At 54.4% G+C, this 25,475-nt stretch overlaps 1 protein-coding gene across 4 annotated transcripts; it reads left to right on the plus strand.

Moving 5' to 3' along the window:
- Window positions 1-251: 251 nt before the first annotated feature.
- On the plus strand, window positions 252-13,236 carry MRM1 (mitochondrial rRNA methyltransferase 1). 4 transcript variants are annotated; one of them, XM_072939993.1, is made up of 5 exons: window positions 252-1,015; window positions 1,219-1,312; window positions 2,914-3,050; window positions 3,152-3,271; window positions 12,989-13,236. In XM_072939993.1, exons 1-5 carry the CDS (start codon window positions 453-455, stop codon window positions 12,999-13,001), a joined length of 927 nt encoding a protein of 308 aa, XP_072796094.1. In that variant the 5' UTR covers window positions 252-452; the 3' UTR covers window positions 13,002-13,236. The 4 variants fall into 4 exon arrangements, with proteins under 4 accessions (XP_072796094.1, XP_072796093.1, XP_072796091.1 ...); XM_072939992.1 differs by having other exon boundaries at window positions 2,914-3,046; window positions 12,989-13,231; XM_072939990.1 differs by lacking the exon at window positions 12,989-13,236 and adding an exon at window positions 3,469-4,127.
- The last annotated feature ends 12,239 nt before the right edge of the window (window positions 13,237-25,475 follow it).

A 25,475-nucleotide genomic window follows, 5' to 3' on the forward strand; every position in this document is an offset into this window, starting at 1 on the left:
TGACTAGGAGAGCCAACACACCGACTTAAAGTGTCCTTTGCTGGTGCCCTCCAGCCTCCTGGGACCTTGAGGGGTGCAGAATGCAGCCCACAGTAGGGTCAGCTCACCTGCGAATTCTCTGGTCGGCGGCGGTGCGGTGGATGTCGTCACTCAGCCGGTCCTGCAGGGGGCGCTGTGGAGACGACCTGGCGGCTGGGCATGCGCTGAGCGGCACCGGGCAGGGGGCGGTGCCACCCGAACGCGGAAGCGGAGCAGTTCACGTGGGGGCTGGGGCGGGCGGCCGGGTTCTGGGCAGTCTTGGAACTGGGAGTCCCAGCTTTTGTCTCCAGTATCCGAGCGTACGGCCTAGGGGCGGCTGTCGGGTCCCCTTCACCCGCGCTGGGGGCCTGGGGGCGGGCCGCGGTGGGTGGGGTGGGGTGACAGCTCCCAAGGACTCAGCCGGGGCTTCTATCATGGCACTGCTGGCGGCCTTCGGGGGCGCGACCTGGCGTTGCTGCGGCCGCCTCCTCAAACGTCCTTTCTCCCAAGCGGCGCGCCGTGGAGAGCGGCCTGGCGGGGAGGAGCTAAGCCGCTTGCTCCTGGATGACCTGCCGCCGACCCAGCGGTCGGCCGGCGGTCTGGAGCTTCTGTTTGGCCTGTCCCCTTGTCTCCTGGCTCTGCGGGCCTCCCGCCGTCGCGTGGCCCGGCTCCTGCTCCAGGCCGGCAGGTCCGGGCTGCAGGGGGAGCGGGCCGAGCTGCTCCGCACGGCTGAGGCGCGGGACATCCCAGTTGTGCGGCCCAGACGGCAGCAGCTGGACGTCCTGTGCCGCTACCAGGTCCACCAGGGCGTCTGCATGGAAGTGAGCCCCCTGTGGCCCCGGCCCTGGGCTGAGGCCGGGGAGGCGGGGCCAGGAGACAACTCCCAGCAGCTGTGGCTCGTCCTCGAGGGGCTCCAGGATCCCCGAAATCTTGGGGCCATTCTGCGCTCCGCTCACTTCCTCGGGGTGGATAAGGTCATCACCAGCCAGAGAAACAGGCACGGACGCCCCTTATTCCCTGTGTGCCCCAGTCTGGAGGCGCGGCCGAGTTCCTAAGCACCTTGACCCCTGGGTAGTCCCTTCAGCCAGGCCTCCCTATCGCCCAGAATTCTCACCCCTAAACTCTTGGAGGCTGGAGGAGGGCACGGCTGCGGGCTTGAGATTACCCAGCCTCATTCAGGGACTTGGGGAAACTTTGCAGTTGCCCGCTAACTCCAGTAGTCAGCAAGGCCAGCGCCGGGGCCATGGAGGTGATGGACGTGTTCTCCACTGATGACCTGGCCGGTTTTTTACAGGTAACGGCGGGGGGAAGTGGGGTGACGGTAAAGGAAAAGAAATGAGCCGAGCTCAGCCTCTCCAAGGGCCCCCAGCCAGCAGCTGATGGAGAAAGGGGAGAGAAAGGGGTGTGTTGGTTTCGCTGCCTAAGTCCTTCTAAAACCCATTGAGAAGGGAAGGATCCTGGAGTTTTTAAAACCATACGTGGAACAGAATCTGAAGTTATGAACTTTTACTGCACTCCTCTTGGAGGCAGACTGGGTTTACCTCAGTGCCTCATTGCCTGATAAGTATAAGTCTTTGGTAAACGTTTAGCTGTGAGGAACTGGTGGCCGGGAGTCCTGGGTTCCTCCGGTAGGCGCACAGCTTGAAATTGAAAGCCTCTTTGAACAAGAACTAGTCTATGCCTTTCCCCTCGTGCCTCCCACAAAACAAACAAATCCTAGACAAACCACTACCACCACCAACCAAAAAATGAAGGGGCAAACCTAAGTAAAAACCTCTCTCCTGGTCCATCCACATTTGTCTTCAGCTGTGCTTCCCTCGCTGGACACAAGGGGGCAGTATTGCCCTGCATATAGCAGCTTCCCTGACCATCCCCCTAGGTTTCCGAAGTCTGAGTCCTTGGATCTCTTTTCTGTATGTATTTATTTCTTCTTAGTCACATCCAGTCAATGCCATCTCAATTTGAATGCCTCCCAAATGTATATCCTCCTGGATCTTGCTCCTGGGCCTCAGATTCACATATCTAGTTGCCTACTCAGCTGTTCTTTTTTGCTGTCTAATGGGCATTTCAAACATTTCCAAGTGTTGTTCCTGTTCCTTTGATGGACTTACCAGCTCAATGGATGGCAGCGCCATCCCTTCAATAGTTTGGGCCAAAGCCTTGGCATCCTTAATTCTTCCTGCTCTCCCACCCGTATCCCAGCAGATCCTTTCGTTTTTACCTTAACATTATTTCTCACCATTTTGCACCATCTCCACTGCTCCCACTCTGGTCCACCCCTTCATCATCTCTTGCCTGTATCACTGCAGAGACCTAACTGGTCTGCTTGCTTCTGCTGTTGGCTCTCAGTATGTAGTAATTTTGCTGAGATATAAGTCAGACCATGTTACTTCTCTGCTCAAAGCCTTTCAAAGTTGTTGCATCTCTCAGAGTAAAAGCCAAAGGCCTTCGAGGTCCTACCTCAAGTGGCCCTTTGGTCCCTCTCCTGTCTCAATGGCTTCTTTCCCACTGGCCACCTCGCTGTTCCGCTGTCCCCCACACATGCCAGGTAAGCACCCGCCCCTCAGCCTTTGCCCGTGCCGATCTCTGCCTAGAGTGCTCCCCCCAGGTGTCTATGTGGTGCTCCCTCATCTCCTCCAGGTCTGCACTCGAATGTCACTTCAGCGACACCTTCCCTGGTCACCATTTGAGAGGCTGGGATTTGGGCCTGTTTTGCTCACACCGTAGCCCCAGTGCCTTGGACAGAGCCTGCCCATTCTAGGGGCTTAATAACTATTGACTGGACCCAGGGGTGTCAGTGAGGGGATAATAAATGGGCAAGGCCGGGCTCCTTCTCGGCCAGGCTTCGATGAAGACGTGGTGAACTCAAGCATGATTTTTTCTTCTGCCTTTCAGGCCAAAGCCCAGCAGGGCTGGCTCGTGGCTGGCACGGTGGGCTGCCCGAGGTGTGAGATTTCCCCGTCCTCCGAGATGCCTGTCACCAGTTGCTTGGAGTTCCTCTGGGACCGGCCTACTCTCCTAGTGCTGGGTGGGTAGGTGTCCCTGCTTTCCCGGCTCACACGTGGCGTTTCCCGAACGCCTGCGTGTCCAGCTGGGGCCTCCCTAACCCTGTGTTCTCCACCGTGCCCTGCAGGGAACGAGGGCTCTGGTCTGTCCCCAGAGGTGCAGGCTTCCTGCCAGCTTCTCCTTACCATCCTGCCCGGCCGGCAGCTGCCTCGTGGACTCGAGTCCTTAAATGTCTCCGTGGCTGCAGGTGAGTATACGTGCCCCTTACTTCTCTCCCTCTGATCATACATATAGAGCTGTTTCATCTTAAACAAGTTTCTCAATCTTTCCATATCTCACTGTGCTGAATGAGGAGAATACCTACATCCTTCTGAGGATGAAATGAGGGAGTTCCTGGCACATGGTCCTTCCTCTTCATCCTTGTCTTTCTGTCTGTCTGTGCAGGAATTCTTCTTCACTCTATCTGCAGCCAGAGGAAGGGTGTCCCTGCAGAGGGAGAGAGAAAGCAACTTCTCCAAGACCCCCAAGAGCCCTCAGCCTCATCTGCAGGGCCCAGAGTGGCTCAGCACCCAGGACGGTCCTCAGGCTCAGAAAAGGAGAGGCAGGACGGGGGTTGACTGGGGCTTTCCGAGGCACGTGTCCTGGAGGGCACACACATCCATACGCTGGACTGTGCCAGAGACTCTTACCTTCTTGCCTGAGTGTGTACCCAGGCCCCTGCTTATAAACCACTGTTTTGGGAGGCCTGGAGCTTTGTGGTGGAGACCAGAGGAAGTTGTTTCCTGTTTGGGTTTTGGACTTGCAGTGTCTAGGCTGTGCTGGGACAGAGGGTCTCTTCCTTCCCAGACCCCGCCTGGGAAGTGTAGACATCGGAAGGGATCGGGCAGCCCAGTCCAGGGGTCCCAGTCCTCTGGGACCAGTGTGACAGTGTAGAGGGAGGCCTGAGCCCTCTTGTGGGCCAGACAGGTGCAAATCCAGGCTCAAACCCTGCCCCACTGGGGCTTTGAGCACAGGGCTCCATCTTGTGTCTCCGGGGCCCTTGTCTGCACCTCCCTCAGCGCTGTTGTAAGAATCAAATAAAACATCACCTGGTATCCAGCAGGCACTCAGTGGTGGTCTATTCTGCCTGATTCCCCCACTAGGTGGCAGCCTCGCTCTTTGGTCCACTGTCTCTTCGGGAGGCTTTTGCAGCCACCTGGGGAGATTCCTGGCCGAGGAATCTCCTGGATTCCTGGAAAGGTTAGCAAGCACCTCCCAGCCCTCTGTCCCTCTGGTACCCACCACGGGTGAGCCATCAGTCAGTCAGTCAGTCTCCATGGAAGGAAGCGCTGAACCAGAGCCCTGGTCTTTGATTCTGTGAGGTGGTGAGGACCTCGCAGGCTTGCGGTTTATTGTACAACCCAGACAGATGTGGTACTCCTCCCCTGGGACCCACAAATGAGCAGAGGCCACTAATGCAAGTAGTTTAGAGCAGACTTGGCTGCACGCTGGAACCACCTGGCAAGTGTAAAAAACAACCGATACCAGGAGCCCACTCCTCCCAGCCTGATGTAATTGGTCAGTGTGCGACATGGGCATCCGAACTTTTAAAGCCCCCCTCTGCTCCCCACCAGGGGTCTCATGTGCAGCCTAGGCTGGGAACCACTGGAGCAGGGTTTCTCAGCCTTGGCACTGCTAACATCCTGGGCTGGACGACTGTTGTGAGGACTGTGCTGTGCATGGTAGGATGTTTAGCAGCATCCGTGGCCTCTGCCCACCCTCCTCCCCCCATTTGAGACAACCAGAAATGTCTCCAGACATTGCCACACATCCCCTGGGGGACAGAACTGCTCCTAGCGGAGAACCACTGCTCGGGAGCATGACTCCGGAGGACAGCAGCCCCAGGTGCAAATCCTGATGCAGTGTGACCTTGGCCAGTTCCTCACCCGCCTGTGCGTCAGTGCCCTCCTCCATCAAAGGCGGGTAATCCTGCCTTCCGGGGCTGCCGGGAGATATAGAGGGCGAACGAACTTGGTCCTCACATGTCGTAGGTGCCGGATAAGTAGTTCTGCACTTTTCTTTGTGCAGTGGATTTATTTTGGAATTCTAATGGTGATGCCAGTTTAGAAAGACGTCTGAATTTGTATTTAAAAAAAAAGGCCTAAGGTGGCTTTAAAGTCAAAGTTTTTCCTCTTGAGAAAGAGGGGGAACCCCTTCATGGACTCCATAGACCTCCATCGCATGGGTCGCCCTCGAGCTGTCTGTCCCCTACTGCCACACAGACTCTGACCTCCACTGGCACGTGTCCATCTTGGGTGTCCTATATGGCCTCCTGCATCCCCGCTGCATTCCTTACCAAGAGCCCAGGGTGACTTAACCGTGGCTGCGCCTTGGCGTCCTGGGGTGGGGGAGAGAGGGGTTCAGTCAGCATCTCTGGGGAGGGAGCCAGGCACCAGCTTAGAGCTCCCCGGTGGGTGCCAGTGTGCGGCCAGTTTGAGAATCACTAGTCCTCAAACCACCCCGCTCCCGTCCAGGGAACTGCCTCCAAATCATTCACACCTGTGCCTTCTCGTGCGTGCCGGAAGGTTCGGGCCGAGCAGCCTTTCATCTGTCCCTGAGGTTCTTCAGAAGGTGCTGGGTCATCCGTGGCTGATACACGCCATGTACGTATATGCAGGGGTGCGTCTGTCTATAGTTAGATACCCTCTTGGTTCTGTTTCTCCAGAGAACCCAGACTAACAGACTTGATAAAAATGAGCTGAGGTGTCCTGGTGCTCCCTCCCATTCGAGGGATGGGGTACAAAGTCGAGCTCTGCTCTCTAGGACTAAACCCAGCGTGCAGCCTAGAAGTTGAGGTTGGTGTCCTCGGGGTCCAGAGCCCCGCTCCTGCCCACGACTCCTCCATGGTGTCTGGAACCCTATCTGACCTGCCTCCAGCCTGCTGTTCATTAGCTTTCTGGGTCCCAATGGTCTGGGCCACCTAGAGGACCACTCCCTGCCGGGGGTTCCTCCCTGTTTCACCTCCTGGGTAGCGGGCTGGCTGTCCTCTGGGAAGACAGGCTCACTTGAACCAAAGGGAATTGGGGTTGTAATTACCTGCCAGGTACACACAGGTGTGTAGTTATGCAAACCAAGTAGTCCTAAGACTCAACGAAATGCACCTGATGCCCCAAAACCATTGGATGGAGCCTCGGGTGCCTGGCGCAGAGCAGTGCCTGGCGCAGAGAGGTTGCTCAGCAAATGTGATTAAATACCCAGGAGCTGGGGTGGCAGTGGCCAAGGGTATGAAGGGGGCAGCATCAGGACGCAGCCAGAGGAGGGCACGGTGGTGATGGAGAATGTGACCCCAGCTGTTAGCAGTGCTTGCTTTGAGTTCCAAGTCTGACACTTGCTAGTGGTGTCAATGTGGACCTGTGCCTTAACTTTCCCAAGGCTTCGCTTTCCTCGTCTGCACACGGGGTAAGAGTAGTGGCCACTCTGGAGGATTGCGGTGCGGATTAAATGAGGCCGAGCCCGTCAAGCCCTCAGCTCCACGGAGGACTTCGGGGTGTTCTCACAGCCCCTGGGGGCAGACCTCGAGGTCAGGGTGCCGACTCTGCCCTCCCACCAGCCCGGCCCCCGTTTCTCCATAGGCTCCAGAGTTGGAGAGGGGAAGGGGTTGAAGGGACATTTGCAGGAGCCACAAGGGGAAGGGTCTCAGAAGCCTGATGTTCCCAGAGCAGCTCAGTTGTGGACAGCACCCGTGCCCCCTCCAGGGCTAGATTTTTTTTTTTTTTTGGGCAGGAAGCCCCACAGTTTGTAAATGTAATCAACCTTGAGGTCTCAGGCTTCCACAGGTGCAATTAGCATGCCCATCTGCTAATCCCTGATTAATGATGTTTACAAACATGGGACTCAGAGCTGCTCAGCCTCTCCCTCCTGGGCCAGAGGTAAGGGTCTTCCTAGCACCCCCCCACCCCATTACTTCTGGCCTCCCCAGCCAACACCCCTCCCCTCTCCATCCCCTTCCCAAGACAGTGCGAAGAGTTGGAGGTCCTTCCTCGGAGCCCCCTGGCCCAGCTCTCATTGCACACATGAGGGGAGAGCCAGCGGAGCCCCCAGGGAGACCAGAGGCTGGTGGCAGGGATGGGATCCTGCTCTGCTTTCTTCCCAGTTCTGGAACTTCCAGGACCCAGGGTGTTGCCTTTACTCACCAGTTTGGCTCTAGCCCTGGAGCCACACCAAGGTCCACTCCCAGTGCCCCCAGGGTTGGGCTCCCCAGTCTGTCCCCACACTGGGGAGCGCTTCCATCCCACCCACCCTCCTGCTGAGGCCGGGGTGGGGCCAGGTCAGAGGCACGCTAGTGAAAGCATTCAGAACACACTTCTGAGTCAGACAGTCCAGGGTCCAAGTTCTTGGTCTGCCTCAGGCCAGTCCCTTAATCCAACTGAACCTCAGTTTGTTCACCTGTAAAATGGAGATAGTGCCTGTCATAGAAGTTGTTGTGATCAGGTGTATGTATGAAAAGGACTTAGCCTGGGCACAGTAAGTGCTCAATAAACATGAGTGTTTATGGCAGTGACAGTAATGATGATGAGAGGAATAACAAGTTATGAGCAGGAGGTGGAAAGGAGGCATCTGACGCGACAGAGATGCCCGGGGACTCCCCCTCCTCCTTCCGGCCGCTGCCACCCCTCTCTCTAGGGAGAAGGGCAGGTCCCAGCTCATTAATGGTGGGGGCTGGGGTGGAGGTGTCAGATTGGAATCACTCCTGGGTCTGTTCACAGCTTCTCTGTTTCATTAACACCTCCCTGGTGGTCTTCAGCTCCTCCTGCTGGGGGAGGTGCTCCAGAAAGTTCTAACTGCCTCCTACCCAGCCCCGAGCTCCCTGCTCCCCACCCCTAGGTCTGTGCTCAGACCCACACAGAGAGCGTTTTCTGTGGGTGAGAGGTGCCCACTGGCCAGGAGGCTATGTCCCCTCCCCCCAGGGTCTGGGGGCCTGGTCAGGGGTATAGCCCCTGAGGCTGCCCCTTCCTTTCCCCTCCCCCATCGGCCTCTCCTCCGCAGGCCTCCTCAACCCCACCACATCCCAACCTGGCCACGTCTTCCTTCCTTTTGAATCTCCCTTGACTCACTCGGTGTGAACACGGCTTGGCCTTGGGTTCGAATCCTGCCCCACCACTTCCTAGCTGGATGACCTAAGGCAAGGCGCTGTCCTCCAGGACATTCATTCAGTCACCCCTTCTGTGAAGTGGGGATAGGGTACCCACAGCAGGGTAGCACAGTGCCCAGTGAATTGTAACCTCTCTACAGTGGCGGCTGTTGTGATTTTACAGGCACAACAACTGCTCTCAGAATTATCTTAGTATATAACAAAGAAACAAAAAAGCAGGATTTTGGTCGACCAGGGTGGGGTACCAGGGCCAAAGCCCCAGCAACTGTTAGGTTCAAAAGACGCAGAAAAGGGCGTGAGCTTTGCCCCAGTTAAAGCTTCCAGTTTCCTCCCTAGACAGGAACAGGAGGGAGGCTGGTCCTTGAACTGGGACCTGGAGATTTATACCTCGGGCCCTGGGAAGGCTGCTTCTAAACCTGTTCCCCTCCACTACACTCCAAGGAGGATTCTTATGGAAATGCCTGTCCTTCGCCCCCTATGCGCCCTCTCTGTCACAATATTCCATTTCAGAGGACACCCTTCACCAGCTGCGGTGGCCCGGAGGTGGGCTGGGGCCGGCCCCTCCCTGCCCCAACCCGGCAGGCAGTCTGGCTGAACATGGCCCCTTCTGCCGTCTCCTGCCACCTCTGTGCCCCTCAAACCCCCGGCTTTTTTCCTAAGGTTTGTGGTTGTCAGAAGGGAGACTCCATGCAAAGTGGTACCTTTTGTGGTTCGTCTGTCACCTCAGAAAAATGTCAGTGGGCTGAACAGATTCCTTTAGAACGAAGAAAACAGGACACAGGTCAGCAAAAGAGGGAGGCAGTAAGACGGTGGGCTTGGTCCCTTCTTGCAAGTACCTTCCAGGCCCCCAGCCCCCTATAACTGCAAGCCCCTCCCAGCCCCTGGGAACACCCACTCCCTCCTTTAGATGCTGGAGCAGGAATTAGCTTTACTCCCTTCGTATTCCCCGGTCCCACACAGGGCCAGGCACACACTGGGGGTTTTAAAACCTTGAATGAACAAGAGAATGGGGCCTGAGGTCGGGGACTAATTCCCTCCCCCTCCTCTTCTCTGGTGGGTTGGGGGGCACATCTCTCTGCTTGTTTCCAGCTGGCCCTGACCTTCCCCTTTCAGAGGAGGCAAGATGCAAATGAGCCTGGGCCACAGCTGCTCTGGGTTCTCTGAAACAAAGGAGCTAATCGAGGGCTGAGGGGACGCTCGGTGGAACCCCTCAGCCCTCAGCCCTGCCGAGACCCGTCTGCATTCCTGGCCTTGCACAGATTCCCCTCCCGCAGATGGGGGTACTAGCTGGGGTTGGGCACCACAAGGGGCCGGGTCTTGTTTAAATCGGAGCCCTGAGACCAGCACACACACAGCGGTCTCACAGTAGTGGGTGTGGGACCCAGAAACCGGGTGCTTGGAGCAGGGTGACGGTGACGAGGATGATGATAACGATGCTGGTGCTGGTGATGGTGCTCACGTTTATCACGTACTTACCACGTGCTAACGGCTCTTCATGCCTGTCTCCTTTAGTCCTTATGATGCTTTGGGGTGGGCACTGTCACTACCTTTGGTTTAGAGATAGGAAGTAGGCTCTGAGGGGCTGAGTGACTTGCCCCAGGTCGTGGTGTGGCCATCAGAAGGCTTTGGGAGGTGGGAGGGGAGAGACGGTGGGGAGCTGGGGTTGGCAGGAGAGAGCCTGAAGCCCAAGCGCCAGCTAGGAAGCTGCTGCTGGGGAGGGCAAGCCACGTCCACACACAGCCACCCTCCCCACCTCCGACACCAAGCCCCTCCCCCATGCAGCGCCCCACCCCGCCTCTCCGCTCCCCGTCTCCCCAGCCATCTGGACAAGCTCTTAGAGGGACATTCCAATGGATGGGGGGGGTCTCCCTCCCAACCCAGCTGTGGGTGCTGTGCTCAGGCTGGGAGGCCAGAGTGACAGCTCAGAGCTGCAGCGGGCTGTGGCAGAGAGCTTCAACCCCTGGAGACACCCAGACTTGGGCTTAAATCCCAGCTCTGCTCCCACATCTAAAGGCTCAGGTCTTGGCTGAGTTTCTGAACCTCCCAGCTTAGTTTCCTCCCTGAAAAATGGCGCCCCTCCCCGGGGTTGTGCTGGGGCTTGAGAGAAGATGCCCTTGGCACGAGGTTGGAACTTCGAGAACTCTCCCCGGCTGCCTCTGCTGTCTTTCTCAGGGGCCTCCCTCTGTGTCCACCCCTTTCCCTGTCCTAGCTCAGGGTCTGGCACTGCCTCTCCTTCCCAGCTCTGCCTGATTGTCTCCATCCTGTCTGCCTGTCCCTGGGGCTCCCTGTTCCTGCTCCCTCTCTGGGGCTGTGTCTCCAGACCCTGCATGTCCCTCTCTCTGGCTCTCCCCTGGCTCTACCCCGAGGGGCTGATCGATGGCAGCCGCTGGTTATCGATCGGGGTGGGCGCCCAAGTGTGGCTGCTGGAGGCCAATATTGATGGACAGGATTGGTGCCCAGGCCAGACTGAGTGGCAGCTGGGGAGCCTGGGGCTTCGAGGGAAGTGGGGCTCTTACCTCCTCTGCCGGGACCTGGGAGCAGGAGTCCTTAAAGCTGCAGACCCTGCCGCTAAGATGGGAGTCGAGGGTGGGGCAGAGGGCCTCTGAGGATAGACGGCCAAGACTTAGCTCTTGCTGTCATTTAACAAATATTTACCGAGCACCTACTGTGTGCCAAAGGGGGCTACAGCAGTGAGCAACTCAGCAAAAATCAGTGAGTAAATTTATGTAGTGTGTTATGCAAGAAATAGAGCAGGGAGAGGGGGATGCAAATGCACATTGGCAGAGGGCAACAGATCTGCAGATTTTTTGTCTTACAGAACTGAAACTCTACACCCAGGAAACAACTGCTCCCCATTCCTCCCCCGAGCCCTGACAACCACCGTTCTATTTTCTGTTTCTGTGAATTTGACAACTTTAGATACTCATATAAGTGGAGTCATGTAGTATTTGTCTTCTTATGACTGGCTTATTTCATTTAGCATAATGTCTCTAGGGTTCATCTGGTAGCACCTGACAAGCTTTCTTCCCTTTTTAAAGGCTGAATAATATTCCACAGCATGTATATACCACATTTTGTTTATCCATCCATCAGTTGATGGGCACTTGGGTTACTTCCCTCTCTTGGCTATTGTGAATAATGCTCAATGAACATAAGTGTGCAAATCTCTCTTTGTGATCCTGTTTTTAATTCTTATGGATATACACCTAGAAGTACGATTGCTGGATCATCTGGTAGTTCTGTTTTTAATTTTTTAAGGAACCGCCATACTGTTTCCCCTAGTGGCTGCACCATTTTACAATCCCACCAGCAGAGCCTAAGGGTTCCAGTTTCTCCAGAGCCACACCAACACGCGTTATTTTCTTCTTCTTTTTTTCTATATTAGCCACCCTAGTGGGTGTGAGGTGATATCTCATTGTGGGTTTAGTTCGCATTTCCCTAACGATTAGTGATGCTGAGCATCTTTTCATATGCTTCTTGGCCATCTGTGTATCATCTTTGAAGACATGTTTATTCAAGTCCTTTGCCCAATTTTTTTTTCTGGTGAGAGAAGGTAATTAGGTTTCTTATTTAAGTATATATTTTTTAACAATGGAGGTACTGGGGATTGAACCCAGGACCTCATGCGTGAGCTTTACCACTTGAACTATACACTCCCCGCCTCTTTGCCCAATTTTTAATTGGGTTTTTTTAGGTTTTTGTTGTTAAGTTGTAGTTCTTTGTGTATTTTGACTATTAATCCCTCATCAGATAATGATTTGCAAATATTTTCTCCAACCAGCTCACTCTGTAGTTGCTTTTCACCCGCTGACTGTGTCCCCTGATGCACAGAAGTTTCAAATTTTGATAAAGCCTCATTTATCTACTTTTTTCTTTTGAGGGTAGGGGTGTAGCTCAGTGGTAGAGCATGTACTTAGCATGTGTGAGGTCCTCGGTTCAATCCTCAAGACCTCCATTTTTTTTGAAAAGATGTTACTTTTTTTTCTTTTATTGTCTGTGCTTTTGGTGTCATATCTAAGAAATCATTGCCAAGTCCATCCAAAATGGTTGCTTTTAACCACTCCCCTCTGCTGTCAACGATTCTGCAGACACCTTTGGGTGGGTGGGAGGGAATGGGGGAGGGCAGTCTGCAACAGTTGAGGGAATGAGGGAGTGTTTAGCCGGGAGAATGGAAGCACGTAGTGGAGGTGGTGGTGGGAGCAGTGGCCATGGTGTTCGAATTACAGAAGAGCTCTCATGGAGCAGAGCAGCAACCCAGAGGGCAGGATTGGGACCAGTGGGAGGCTCAGGGAGGTAAATAGCAGCTCAGTCTAACAGGGTCTCAGAGGTTGAATGGAGTTCTTTAGAGGTAGTGAGTTCCCTGTCACTGGAGGAGTGCAAGCACTCAGATGACCACTCAGGCAGGATGTTGTACAGGGGCTTCAGGCACATGATGTTAAGGTTGAGTTGATGGCCCCTATTCCCTCTATGATTCAGTAAAGAAGGAGGGAGCTCAAAGCTTCAGCCAGTGGGGCGTTGTAGATAGGACTGTAGCTGACCTCTGTGCCTGGGGAAGTCTTGTGATTCGTGGAAGAGATTCCCTGAGTTCCTGCCACCCTGGAGCCTGAACCAAGCTCTGACTCAGATGGCCCAAGTATCTGGTAGAGAAGAAGAGGGATGAAGATGTGGTACCTTCATCCCCTGCGAGGGGCTGCTTGTGAGCAGAATGGAGGAAACACAAACTTCAGAGCTGCTGCCTCAGGCTCTCCTACATGGGTGGCTGTGGGCAATGTCTTTAACTTCTCTGATCTCCATTTTCTTCACCCGAGCGAGGGGTCATTACCTCTCTTGCAGGGTTTTCTGCTGAATGACAAGAGCCAGTGCCTGGGGCCTGGCAGATGCTCAGGAATCACCTCTCACATCCCTCTGAAGCCAATGACCTTGAGTGGGCTCTCCCCCACCCTCCGGTGCCACTTCCCTCTGTTCTTGGCCTTGGCTGGCCCATCTGACCCGGCTGGGCCTCAGCCCCTCATTCCTTCTGCAGGCTGGGGATCCAGCCTCCTGGATCCAGAACCCTGCCTGGCCATGGCAGACACCCAAGCCGGCCCAGGGGCCCTCTCCGCCTGGTGGGGTGGGGCTGGATGGCAGCCTGATCACCTACCTGTTGGTCTTCTGTCTCTGCCTCGACCAGTGCCTGCTGGTTGTCCACTCCCTCTCAGCCCTACAAGCTGTGCCCGGGCCCATCTCCTCCCACGTTGCACCCAGAGATCCCCATCATGGAGAAAAATCAGATCTCATTAAAGGCCATTGATTTTTCTCCAAATTTGCTGCAAGTACACTTTGAGGCTTCTCAGCATTACTGCCTGCTTCTACCTGCAGCCCCTGAGCCACCACGGTAGCTTCACCAGGGAAACAGTGAGCCGGCAGGCAGGGCAGAGGGCGAGAAGGCTGGCGAGCAGTCTGCCGATGTCCCCGGCCTGTTCTGGCCCTTCAGTGCAGCAAGACCGGATATGCCACTGATTTCTGGGGAGTACTTCCCTGTCTGGCTGCCCTCATCTTCCCACAGGGCTTGGGCAGAGGGATGTGTGCTTCTGTGTGTGTATGTCTGTCTTTGTGTGATTGTGTGTGTCTGTGTGTGTATCCGTGGGTATCACTGGTGTGTCTGCATCTGTGCCCATTTGTCTGTGTGAGTGTGTGTGTGTGGGTGGGGGGGGGTGTGCATGACTGCAGCATGGGGTAGGGGCCTTGCCTCTCACTTGAACTCTGGATTCTCTGCTGCCCACGAACCAGCCAGCCTAGGGAAGGGACTTGACTTGGGACAAACCCATAATGTGAATCTCTTCCCAAGGGCCAAGGGCTGGGAGGGCTCTCGGGGAAGCACTGGCTTCTCTGCCCTCTGCTACCCACCCCTGCTGCCCCTTCGTCATCTTAGAAATGGGATACCTTGCTGGCTTTGTCGGGGTATTAGATTTGGGGCTCGGGGGGCTGGTGGAAAAGATTCACAGCCTGCTGGGGGTGGGTATGAATTCCTCCCTCCCCTCCATGCTGAGCTAAGAGCCTCAGGTGGGCATGTTTAGAGTTGATGGAAATATATTCACCTGGTGAGTCTAGAAAGGGGGTGTTAGAAGCTTGATCAGTGAGGGCGCCGGGGGAGGGCGTGGCACAGAGGACATTTCTGTCTGCCTGGGCCATGATCCTAGTGTAATGTCTAACGTCAAGGGCAGTCGTAACGGGGGAAAAGTCACACGGGGCCCTTTGGCCATCATGGGGTGAAGTGGCTCATGGCCTGACTATAGGCAGGGCCATAGGCCTCTAGCCCACCTGCCAGGGCCAGAGGTCAACTGTGATGCTGGACTGAACTTTTAAGCCCTGGGACACGACTGAGATGCCCCAGGGAGCAGCCTCAATGGGGCTTCCTACACATTTGGGGGGTGCGATGGTCCCTGGGTGTGTGCCCTCAATGAAGCCTCGCCCACCACCCCCGCCACAGCCCTGCACAGGCCTGTCCTGTAAGTTCACAGATGTGCATGCATGTTCTCACCACGGCCTCTGCTGGGGGAGCTGGGAGCGGCTCTCTGGGTTCCGGGGACAGGCCAGATTTATGGTGCTGGGAGAAATATTTAGGCCTGAGACAGTTTGGTTGTGTTAATTATGGAAATCTAAAGATAATCTATATTTAATGCTGAATTTTGTCAAATTTGCTAAAGAATTAGGGGAGCATGTGCAAACAGTGACACTTCAATGAAGAACAAGGTGCAATTAAACTCTGAAATTTACAGTGGAATAATTGGAGAGCATGACAAATATAGTTATCAGCAGCAACTAATTAGGGGTCTGCTCGAGGTTTCTGGGCTTGATTAATCTTGCCTAGATGCTAATAAGTTATGTTGGGCAGCTGATACCATTTGTCGCCTCCTACTTTCCACCCTCTCTCCAGAGCACTTGGGGGGTGGGACCGTGGCCCATACGGGTCCATCCCTAGTACAGCCTGGCCTGAAGGGGAGAATGGGGGCACCAGAACCCCTCTACGGAGACCACCTTCCCCAGGTAAGGAAGGCGTGAACACCTTGAGCCTCCCCTGCTCAGGCATCCCGGGGTCTTACTGGTTGGTAAGTTCTTCTTGGTGTCTCACTTGAGGCTTGTTGAGATTGAGGGAGAAGGGTATTGGAGGCTGAGTTTTGGGGTCCAGCTGAGCCTCAGTGGGTCAGATTTGTTTCCTTGTTGACATAGCTCAGTCTGCCTCCCACCTCCACCTCCCACTCCATGCCTTGTGGGAAGGGGTGTTGAACCCTCCCCAACTCCCCCCAGATAAATTCCATGCACACCCTTCCTTGGCTAGACGCCCCCCTCCTCCTTCCCTTCCAGGTCTCTGCTAATCTTCTTGCTGCTGATTGTGGCCAAGCCTTAGATCCACTGATTAAAGTTTAGAGCTGAGCTGGCACTATTACCCGGCTGGAGTGTGGCCAGTACCCTGCGCATTGCTGCCCAGCCCAGCTGTGAACTAGCACCATCCACCTCCTCTCTGTCTCTCACCCAGTCTCTGATTCTGTCTCCTGTCCTGGAGCCTCCCTCAAAACCTCTGCTCTTGTCCCATCCTTAGAAGTTCTCCTGTCTGTCAGGCCCCTGACTTGGCCTCCTCCCTGGGTTGGTGGGGCAGGGACCCCATCCTGGGCAGCCTCCTGCTATCTCCTGCCTTTACTCAGTGTCACCTGGCACAGGACGGGAACTCCAGTTGGCAGCCTCAGATGAGGTTGGTGAATCTAAAATGGGAAGTTGGAATGAACTGCTTTGTTTGTTTTTTTTAATTGAAGTATAGTTGATTTACAATGTTGTGTTTCAGGTATACAGCACAGTGATTCAGTTATACATATATATTCTTTTTCATTATAGGTTATTACAAGCTATTGAATATGGTTCCCTGTGCTGTACAGTAGGACCTTGTTGCTTATCTATTTTATATATAGTAGTGTGTATCTGCTAATTCCAAACTCCTAATTTATCCCTCTCCCTTTCCCATTTGGTAACCGTAAGTTTGTTTTCTGTCTGTGAGTCTCTGTTTTATAAATAAGTTCATTTGTGTCAGTTTTTTAGATTCCACTGCTTCTTTGTGAATGTCTTCCATATGCCAGAACTCAAAGCACGTGTGAGCGTGTGTCATAGGAGGCTGGGCCCCTGCCGTGGCTGGTGGAGAGACTGCTGGGAGGGGATGCAGGAGCGGGACAGGGGCCTATGGAATGCCTCCCCATGGTATCTGGGCTCCTGGGAGGAGGGGGCTTTGCTTCCTTGAGGCCTCAGTTTCTCTTCCTGCTTGTGGCAAAGGACCTTTGGGGTCAGACCCACTTGGGCTTGTGTCCCAGCCCCAAGGGTCCTGGACTGTCCCTAACCATGCCACATCTTGGTTTCCTTCTTTGAAACAGGGATAATGACTTCAGGGCATTTGCCCCCAGCGTCACCAGGACTGAGCAGGCCCTTAGTAAATGGGGCTCCCTCCCCACCCTCTTCCGGTGCCCTCTTCATCATTCAGGGGACTCACATCTCTTCAGTCAATGTTGAGGCCCCGACTGAAGGAGGCCAGAGTGGGACCCAGGGTCGGAATCTTCACCCTCCCTGCCACCTGCCTCCAGGCGGGGAACCCACACAGCTTGAGGCCTGTGTGCAGTGGTTAAAATAGGGCTTGTAAGGTCTCCAGCCAGGCCGTGCTGAGGTGTGGCTACTGTTAAAGGAAAGAGCCCCCTTCTTTGTAGAGCCCGAAGCCTTCTTGCCTCCACTCTCTCTCCAAATGATAAGCCTCAACTGCAAATCAGATCATTCCCGTCCCTGCGCGGAAACCTATGGTTCCTCGTTGCCTCCAGGATAAAGTGCAGACTTCTTAGCTTCAAGGTCAGAACTAGCTACAATCTGCCCCAGTCTGGTTCGTATTTCCTCTCGGGCCCCTGGAAGCCCCTTTTCTCTACCTCTCCCCCCATCTAAACCCTCTTTCGGCACCTGACAGTCTGAAGGCTTTTATTGGGGACAGTTTCCACTGCCCGAAATGTCTTCCCTCCTACTCCCATCCCAGGCCCATCTTCTGGGAGACCCAGCTCAAGTCCCACTGGCCTCCCGCCGCCCACAAAGCCTGCCCTGATGCTCCATGTGCACCTATCTGTCTCTCCCCCACCCCCATCTGAATTCCCACTGGTTGTAGTTTTCCCTTGTAGTTGTGTCAGATTCGTCCACCAGGGGGCGATAGATGCTGCGGGCATAAGCCAAATGGACCACCCTGCGACACTCCACCCCGCCGCCCCCTACCCCAGGACTGGCTGCACCTTTCCTTGGGCCTGCGTCTGCTGTGCTGTCTTCTGGACTTCAGGGCTGGAGGACTTGGGGGCAGGGCATGTTTTGCTCCCTTCTTTGTAGAGCTAACACCCTTTGAGATTTGGATGAAAATGACCAAACTAGCTTCTTTGTTCAGTGGGGCAAGTTTACCTGCTGTCGTTGACATCCTGGGCCCCCAAGGCCAGGCTTCGTTGGCCCATTTTACAGTTGGGAAAACATGTCTTGGTCACTGCTTCATCTTAGACTGTCAAGTCACAAAGGTAGAATGCATTGGGTAAATCGAGGCTCTGAGCAAATTTGCTGAGGGTAACATGACTTCCAGGTTAGCAACTTTTCCTCCACATCAGCTTTTCTGATCATTCAAGATCCTGGTCTAATCCCTCCCTGTCACTGTCACAGCCCTGGCTCTGAGGCAACTGCCAGTGGTGCCTTAGGCTTCGAGCTCCAGCCTCTAAATCTTCATGTGCTGTGTGTCTTTGAACAGGTCACTAGCCCCTCTGAGCCACAGTGTTCTGTAAAATGGTCAGGTGATGCTGAGTCACTTCTTTGTGGGGTTATTATAGGATGAAAAGAGATGATGGATGCAGAGACCCCTCTCCACTAGGATGGACCCCTTGCAAATCTGGGCTGGGACATTCTCCCAGGGACTCTTGGTCTGTCACCTGGAGCTGGGAGGGGGACACAAACTCCTGCAGGTCTCATTCAGCCCTCCTCTAGGGGAAGACGAGAGATCTGGGAGGATCCTTCCTCAGGTGCCTCCAGCCCTTGCTGCTGCTGGAAGTGATCCATCGCCATGGCAACGTGGGCCAGCCGCCCCATTGACCTCACTTAGGATGATTACCTTTCGGCAAATAAAATAATTGTGTTAATAAAGAGGCTGTTCGCCCCGCTTCCCTCTCCCCGCTGGGCCTATTCCCCATCCCCACCCTGGGGGAAGGAGAGACCTCTCCCACCCAGTTACTGGCCCGTGGGATGCCTTCCTTGTGGATAAGTTGTCGGCTGGGACCCTGACTGGGTTTTAATTTTTGCCAGTTTTAAGCATCTTCCACCCTCCCCAGCTTGCCCTCGGCCTCCTTGCCCTGGTGGCTTAGTTGAAGTTGCACAGCTGAGATAACACTGCTCTTCCTGCTTTCCTTCCACGCTCTGAGCACCAACTGGGCCTCCCAGCTATCATAGTAAAGTCTGCTTACTGAGGGCCCGCTGTGTGTTACACCCTTTACAAGTGCCTTCAAAAATGGCCTCTTTATTCCCTGTCACAACTGTGCGAATGAGGAGCTTCGGCACCACCTAACAGGGGAGAAGACTGGGGCTCTGGAAGGGGGAATGCTCATTTGGACGGGGCAAGAAACCTGGGTTGGTCTCGCTTCTGGGCTGGAGAATGGGCTCTCCTAACAGGGTGTAGCATTTGACCTGAGAACATTCCAGTTCAGCCACTGGCTGCCATACACACTCACCATTGGCGTGGTGCTGGGCTGGGCTTCTGGGGGCAAGAAGAGGGGATTAGGGCCCCCAGGAGTCCAGGGCCAGGTGCAGGGAGGAGATAGACATACGCACGGAAAATGGAGATGCAGGGTGCAGCGTGGCCAGTGCTCCGGGACCAAGAAAACGGTGGAGACCCTGCTCAAGGGGCTGTGGGTCCCCGCGGGGGTGAGGAAGAGGAGGCTGGCCTTATTGAGCCTCTGCTAAGTGGCCGACACTGCTGGATGCCTCACGTTTATCTCACATGGTGCTCATTACCACCCCCTTTCACAGATGAGAAAATTAAGGCTCAGAAAGCTTAGGTGAATTTTTCCAGGTCACACAGCTGGTGTGGAGCAAGTTTTCAAACCTAGATTCACCTGACCTCCCTGCTGCCGTGCTCAGTGCTCATTTGACTTTATCAATCAAAGAAAAAGACCACAGTATGGCGCATGGGCTCCATACACTTCATTACTTGAGGCTCTTGTTAAAAATGCTTACCAAAGTGGGGTTACTAAAACTGGGAAGTTTGCTTTTTCACCAATGAATGAAATACGTGATTAGGCTATATGAAAGCTCATTTGAAGCCTTACAGTAATTATTAAGTCCAGTTTTTGCAGGCAGTGCTGTCCTGTGAGAGGACAAAGCTTCCAAATTGTGAGGAGACCATCCTGACTGGGTTCTGAGGTCTCTGTGACTGGAGGAATGGTGTCACGGGACATTATGTCAGCAGGCTGGATATGAGGCCATTTGGAATGACCTTCCTGGTCCTCACCCCACTCCCCAACCCCATGAGAGGAGGCCCTGCCCCAGGCAAAGTGAATGGCTGGGGCAGGGGCTGAGGTGCCCGCCGGGCACACTAGGTGGCGCTCTGACATTGGTCAATCCTCAGCGCCTGGCTGTGCGGTGGCCCTCTGGGTGGGAAGCAGGTGTCACTGGACGTGACACTGGGGCTGGGGCTAGGCAAGGGGCACTGGAGATGGCGGCAGCCAGGCTAGGGGTCAGGAGCATCATTCCTCCCACTCGTGACTCCTGGTCCTCCACTGGGCCCCAGGCGGTGGGGACTGAAACAGGGGCAGTGGGAGGGGCAGAGGTGCTGTGTCTCGGGGTGGAGGTCTGGGATGAGGCTGGAGTAGCCCAGGGGTGTGTGGGTGACCCTGAGCCGGGCTTCCTGTCATTGACCACTGAAGCCCAGGTTCTAAACTCAGGGCCCACCTGGAGGCAGGGTCTGCCCACCTTACCTGCCCTGGTACCTCAGGGCAGGTAAGAGGCTGGAGAAGAGGAGGCCTCCAGCCTCTATTAAATAAAGCTTTGGGAGGTATTGGTGGGGGAACAGCTTTGTTCTCAGGGCAAGATGCAGGCACACGACATGAATTCTTGTCCCTGTTTAGCTGTGTCCTAACCATGTGACGGGGAGCAGGTCCCTCGGACCTCCGCTTCATTCTTTGTGACATGGGCATAATTCTCAGTGTTGTTGGGAAGCTTAACCAAGATTGTGACACACAGGCACTGGGGGCGCCCAGGGGAGGCGTCTCTCTTGGCTGTCAGTTTGCAGAAGCAGCATCTTGTATCTCTTCTTTGCCTGCAGGCCCAGTAAATTCTCAGTGATGTTGGCTGATTAACAACGCCTGGGGGTGGGGGCAGCTGGAGTGGGCAGTGTTCCAAAGGGGCCTTCAAGCCTCACTCTGTGGGGAGCCATCCCCGAGAGACACCTGCGCTCAGATTTTAGCATTTTCCCTGCTTAGATATGTACCCCTTGGAGCTGGGCCTGACGGCTCGGCAGAGCTGTCCTGAGTCCCTCCCCTCGCGGGCCCCTCTCTGCTTGTCGGGGGCTCTGTGGGATCGAGAGAGGAAGGGGTCCCGAGCACAGCCTTGGGGGTAGAAGGAATTTGAGGGGCCTCTTTTCCAGCAGTCTGCCCCCACCTTTGGCACAGGTAGGGAGACTGAGGCAAGGGGGGCCCACAAATCCCTGAAAGCTGGTAGGTGTGGGGAGTGAGGAGGCAGGTTGACTTCCCAGCCTCCTTGGGGGGACCTGGGGGATTCTGTAACCCTGGACTCCTGGGGGAGACACGTCAAATGTCTGGCTGGAGACGTGCAAGAAGAGAGAAGGGCAAAGATGGTCCTAGAGGAGAAGCCAAGGTCACGGGCAGTGGGGGCAGACTTAGTCAATAAACGTGCTGCATGTGTTCAGTGAGCACCTTAGTGGGCCACGCACTGTCACAGGTGCTGGGGGTTCGGGGGACCCACGTGGGGGAGGTCGGTGAAGTCAGGCTGCTTGAGGCTTGGCTCTAGGTGGATTCCTCAAATCGCCTAACAGCTCTAAAGGCCTGTTTCATCATCTGTGAAATGGGGATAATGATAATGTTCCCCTCTCCCCGCCTCGCCATGGGCCTGTGTGAACGTTAGAGGCCTGGCAGGTGCTGGGTGCCGGGCCTGGCACTGAGTGGATGTGAACGGCTGTGGGTCTGTCAGTATAATCATGGGCACTTGCTCTGGAGAGTGTGACCTTGACTAACTCGCTCACCTTCTGCAAACCTTGGGTTCCTCATCTAAGAAATGGATTCATAACATCTGCCCTGCACACCTCACAGGACCCTGTTATGAGGTTTAAATCAATTAAGATTATCTGTGGGGCAGGGCCAATTTAAACGTGTGTGTGTGGAGGTGTGTATCAGAGACCCCAGCCTTTGTGCTCCCTCTATCCTGCAGGCCGCCTGAGCCCAGGTGAGCCATCAGATGGACGAGTGGTGCCCTGGCAGTTCCTGTGAGGACATCTGATCCCTTGGGGCTGGAACCGAGGCGCTGGCGGAGATATGGAGATGAGGACCAGGCTGAAAATTGCAGTGTTTCTCCAAAGGCTTAGGGAAGTCAGGAAGTAAATCTCAGAGATTGAGTTGGGATCAACCCTTCTCCCCACCCCAGCTCTGCGCTGGGAGCTGGCAGGGCTGTCTGCCAAGGTCAGGGGGTCCTCACTCCCTCCTGTGAGCACTCGAACACCCCTCCCCCACCAGCCTCCCACTCCAGGCCCAGTTCCTGCTGCCCAGCTGCAGAATGATCCGGGGGTAAATACTACAGTGGGGCCCCATCCCAGAAATCTTTGATGTCTGTGCCCATGAGGAGAAGGTGCCTGGTCACTTCCTTTAGTTTCATTAGCATGCCAGGGCTCCCCAACCCCCACCTACTCGCCTGCCCACAGCTGGCTGAGTGGTGGAGCTATTCAGGGATCAGCTTGGATGGGGCCTCCAGAAAGGACCAGGAGAGGAATCTCACCTGGGAGAATTAGGACTGGGAGCAGGAAAAGAGCTGTAAGAGGCAATGGGGTAGAGTAGGAAGAACGTGGGTGTTGGGGTCAGCCAGCCTGGCTTCCAGTCCTTGACCAGCTAGAAGTGTCCTGGGCAAGGCAGGATGGCAGTAGGGTCTACTCTGTTGGGTGGAGATGCAACTTTCCTGGGGTAACCTGAGTAATGTGCCTCAGACTATAAATCCAAGCTTCGTTGATGGGTTCGGTTAACCTGGATTTGGGCAATCTTGTGGCCTCCCATCCCCCACCCCAATTATTTTTCTTAGCTCATTGATTGATTGATTAGGTGAAAGGCATCACGGGGAACAAGCAAGATGGCATTCATTTGGGGGATAGGGTGTGAGCAGAAAATCCCAGAGAGTATTTCCTTTCCCGGATAGCAGAGAAGAAAAAGGGCTTTTCTGGTTGGGAGATCGCCTGGCCTTGTGAAGGAGGGAGTGCTATTAAACTGACTGATGGAGAAGGGACAGGGGTGCCTGCTGGGAGGGATGAGCACGGGCAGAGGCCTGGAGGTGGAAAAGCTGGGGCACATCCTCCAAACTGCAAATAGGCTGCTTTCCTAGAGTGAGACAGAGCTGAAAGGGAGTTGTCCCAAATTCCTGGATTATTATTATTTTTTTTTAGCAAGGATTTATTTATTTTGGGGGTAGGGGGTGATTAGGTTTATTTATTTTTAACAGAGGCACTGGGGATCGAACCCCAGGACCTTGTGCATGCTAAGCACACACTCTACCACTGACCTATACCAGAATTCCAGATTATTAAAACCAAAGTGGGATGCACTGGGAAAAGAGTAGGAGGCTGAATGATTTGGATACTTCCTAAAATGTTCTGTCAAATCCCTGGAGGTGATTTACCTCCAGGTGACCTCAAGGTGCCCTGCCTCCTCTTTCCTTTCCCTCAAGAATGGAGGCTTAAAAAAATATCGGTGAAGGAAAATGTCCCCCTTATCTCTTCTCCTCCACTCCCTCAGCTTCACACTGTGCCCTTAACTCCATTCCCACTCCTCGAAGAAAGAAGATGGGGCAGGAGGAGGATTGGTGGGGACAGGTGGCCCCAAACTGTCCTCAGATACTAAGGAGGGACAGCCCTGTGTCAGAGGTATCCGTCTGCGGCCACGTTTCGTCCTTGGGCCCCCAGGGCAGATACACATCAGGGAGGATTCTGTTCTTTGCGGGAAATACTCAGGCCAAGTGATGAACATTAAACCGGGCTCACGGCCCTCTTCATTCTTCAGCCTGAGACCCAAGGAAGGAGATGGTGTTTGAGCAGCAGAGATGGAAGAAGAAGGAGGAGGGAGCCAGCTGGCAGAACTGCTTTTTCATTTCTGGTTCCTAGAGCAGTGCTGGCAGAGCCCGTCCCTACCCAACAGCAGGCAGGAGGCAGAACACGGGCTACTAGGAGAGGAGACACTTCGGCCCTTTTCCCTCCCTGCTCCGGCTCTAGCTCCCTCACTCTCTCTGCCCCTCGCTCCCCCTCCTCTCGCAGGTGACTCCTTGGGCTCCTCTGTGCTTCCACAGAGCTGCATCCGGTGGGGGATGATTTTTATTCCTTCTCATTTTAGATGGAGCTTGGGATTTCTCACCTCTAGCCACTGAATGTGACTTTGGTCCTCTTTGGGGGCCCGGGGGTGGGTGGAGAGCCCACATTTATCTCTCTCTCTCCTGTCTTCCAGAGCGCAGCCCATCCTTTATTTATTATTTTTTTTAATGGAGGTACTGGGGATGGAACCCAGGACCTCGTGCATGCTAGGCAGGTGCTCTGCGGAGCTAAACTACTGCCCGCCTCCCCTCCAGCCTCGTGCATCCTTGCTGGGCCACCCCATCTCCAGGGGAATCTTTAAAACTCTGGAACCCCTCCTCCCATATCCTGTCTTTTTTCTTAAATGGACTTACTCCAAAAAGGATCTAAAGAACTTTAATTTCTAAACATTCACATTCTCGTCAGTTCTTTCTGGATTTTTACTGCCTTCAGGGGTATCTTTTTTTGTTACCTGAAAAATCTGGAGCTTTGGGACCAGATTTAGCACCCTCTCCTCCCCCGCAGCACTGGGAGGGAGCAGGGGCTTTGATTGCCTTTGACAAATGGAACAACAGAGGTTCGTGAACAGCATTACTTCTGAGGCTGGATTTGAACCCACTTCTCCCCTGTTCTCACGCAGGGCTCTCTCCCCAGGGGCTGCATGCCCTCTGAGTTTCCTGCTTTCACCTAACATCCACTCATAGACATTTGCAGGGTGGCAGAGCCCCTGTCTTGTCATTTGAATGGTGTCCCATCACGTTGATGGGTCGTCGCTTTGTGTGGTCACTCCCTCGTGGTTGGGTATGGGAGGGTGTCTGACTTCTCACGGTAACAAATGCAGCTGCTGTGGGTATGATGCTCAGATTACTTCCGTTGTCGTCTTCACCTCCAGGATGTTCCATGAGTAGGTTCTAGGGGGCACCCAGGGCTCTGCCTCCCAGCCGGGGTCATAGAAATCAGTCCTTGGTGTCTTGACCCAGAGCATGATTGACACAGGGAAGGATGCAGCCACCTCTTGTGGCTCATTTGGACTCACCTCCATCCATAAGAGGTTACACCGCCCCTTTAGGAGCCAGCATATTGGTTCAGTGTTGATTCTGTGTGTGCATACATGGCATGGCCTGGACCCACTTCACCACTACATGGCTACCACCAAGGGCTTAAACAGCAAGGTCCTACTGCATAGCACAGGGAACTATATTCAATAGCCAATAATGAATGCAAAGAATATGAAAAGGAATATGTGTATAACTGCATCACTATGCTGGACACCAGAAATTAACACAACATTGTAAACCGACTATACTTCAGTAAAAACAAAACAAAACAACCAACCAAAGGCTGGAATGACTCAGAGTATAAATCTGCCTCAAACATTGGCCAGGGAACTTAACAGTAGCCAGATGGCCAAGGTCACCAATAGCCGGCTGAACACGGAACTGCTGATGTGTTTCGCAAAACAGGCAGCAAGATTTAGAGACTGAGTGTGGTTAAGTGGTATAACCATAAAGTTCAGTTTTTAGCCATAACACGTCTGTTTGGGGTAGAGCCTGCATTTCATGAGCAAAGTGGGAGAAAAGGGATCAACTACAGGAAGGGACCCTTCTTTCAGTTCCAGTGGAAGGGAGGTTGGTGGTTCAGGTGGTGAATGGGTTTGGAAACTTAGATGGCCCTCCAGGGGTGTGAGGCTCTTAGAAGTTGGCAAAGGAGGGAAGCAGTCCCTGCGGAGGGATGAGGAAGGGGCAG

This window comes from Vicugna pacos, chromosome 16 (genome assembly GCF_048564905.1).
Source record: "Vicugna pacos chromosome 16, VicPac4, whole genome shotgun sequence".
NCBI lineage: Eukaryota > Metazoa > Chordata > Mammalia > Artiodactyla > Camelidae > Vicugna > Vicugna pacos.

What these genes read in the sequence shown, in the direction of transcription:
- MRM1 (XM_072939990.1), top strand. Translation starts at nt 453, where the DNA reads ATGGCACTGCTGGCGGCCTTCGGGGGCGCGACCTGGCGTTGCTGCGGC. An exon ending in ATCACCAGCCAGAGAAACAG is followed by an intron (nt 1,016 to 1,218) that starts GCACGGACGCCC and finishes GAAACTTTGCAG; the next exon opens with TTGCCCGCTAACTCCAGTAG. An exon ending in AAATGTCTCCGTGGCTGCAG is followed by an intron (nt 3,272 to 3,468) that starts GTGAGTATACGT and finishes CTGTCTGTGCAG; the next exon opens with GAATTCTTCTTCACTCTATC.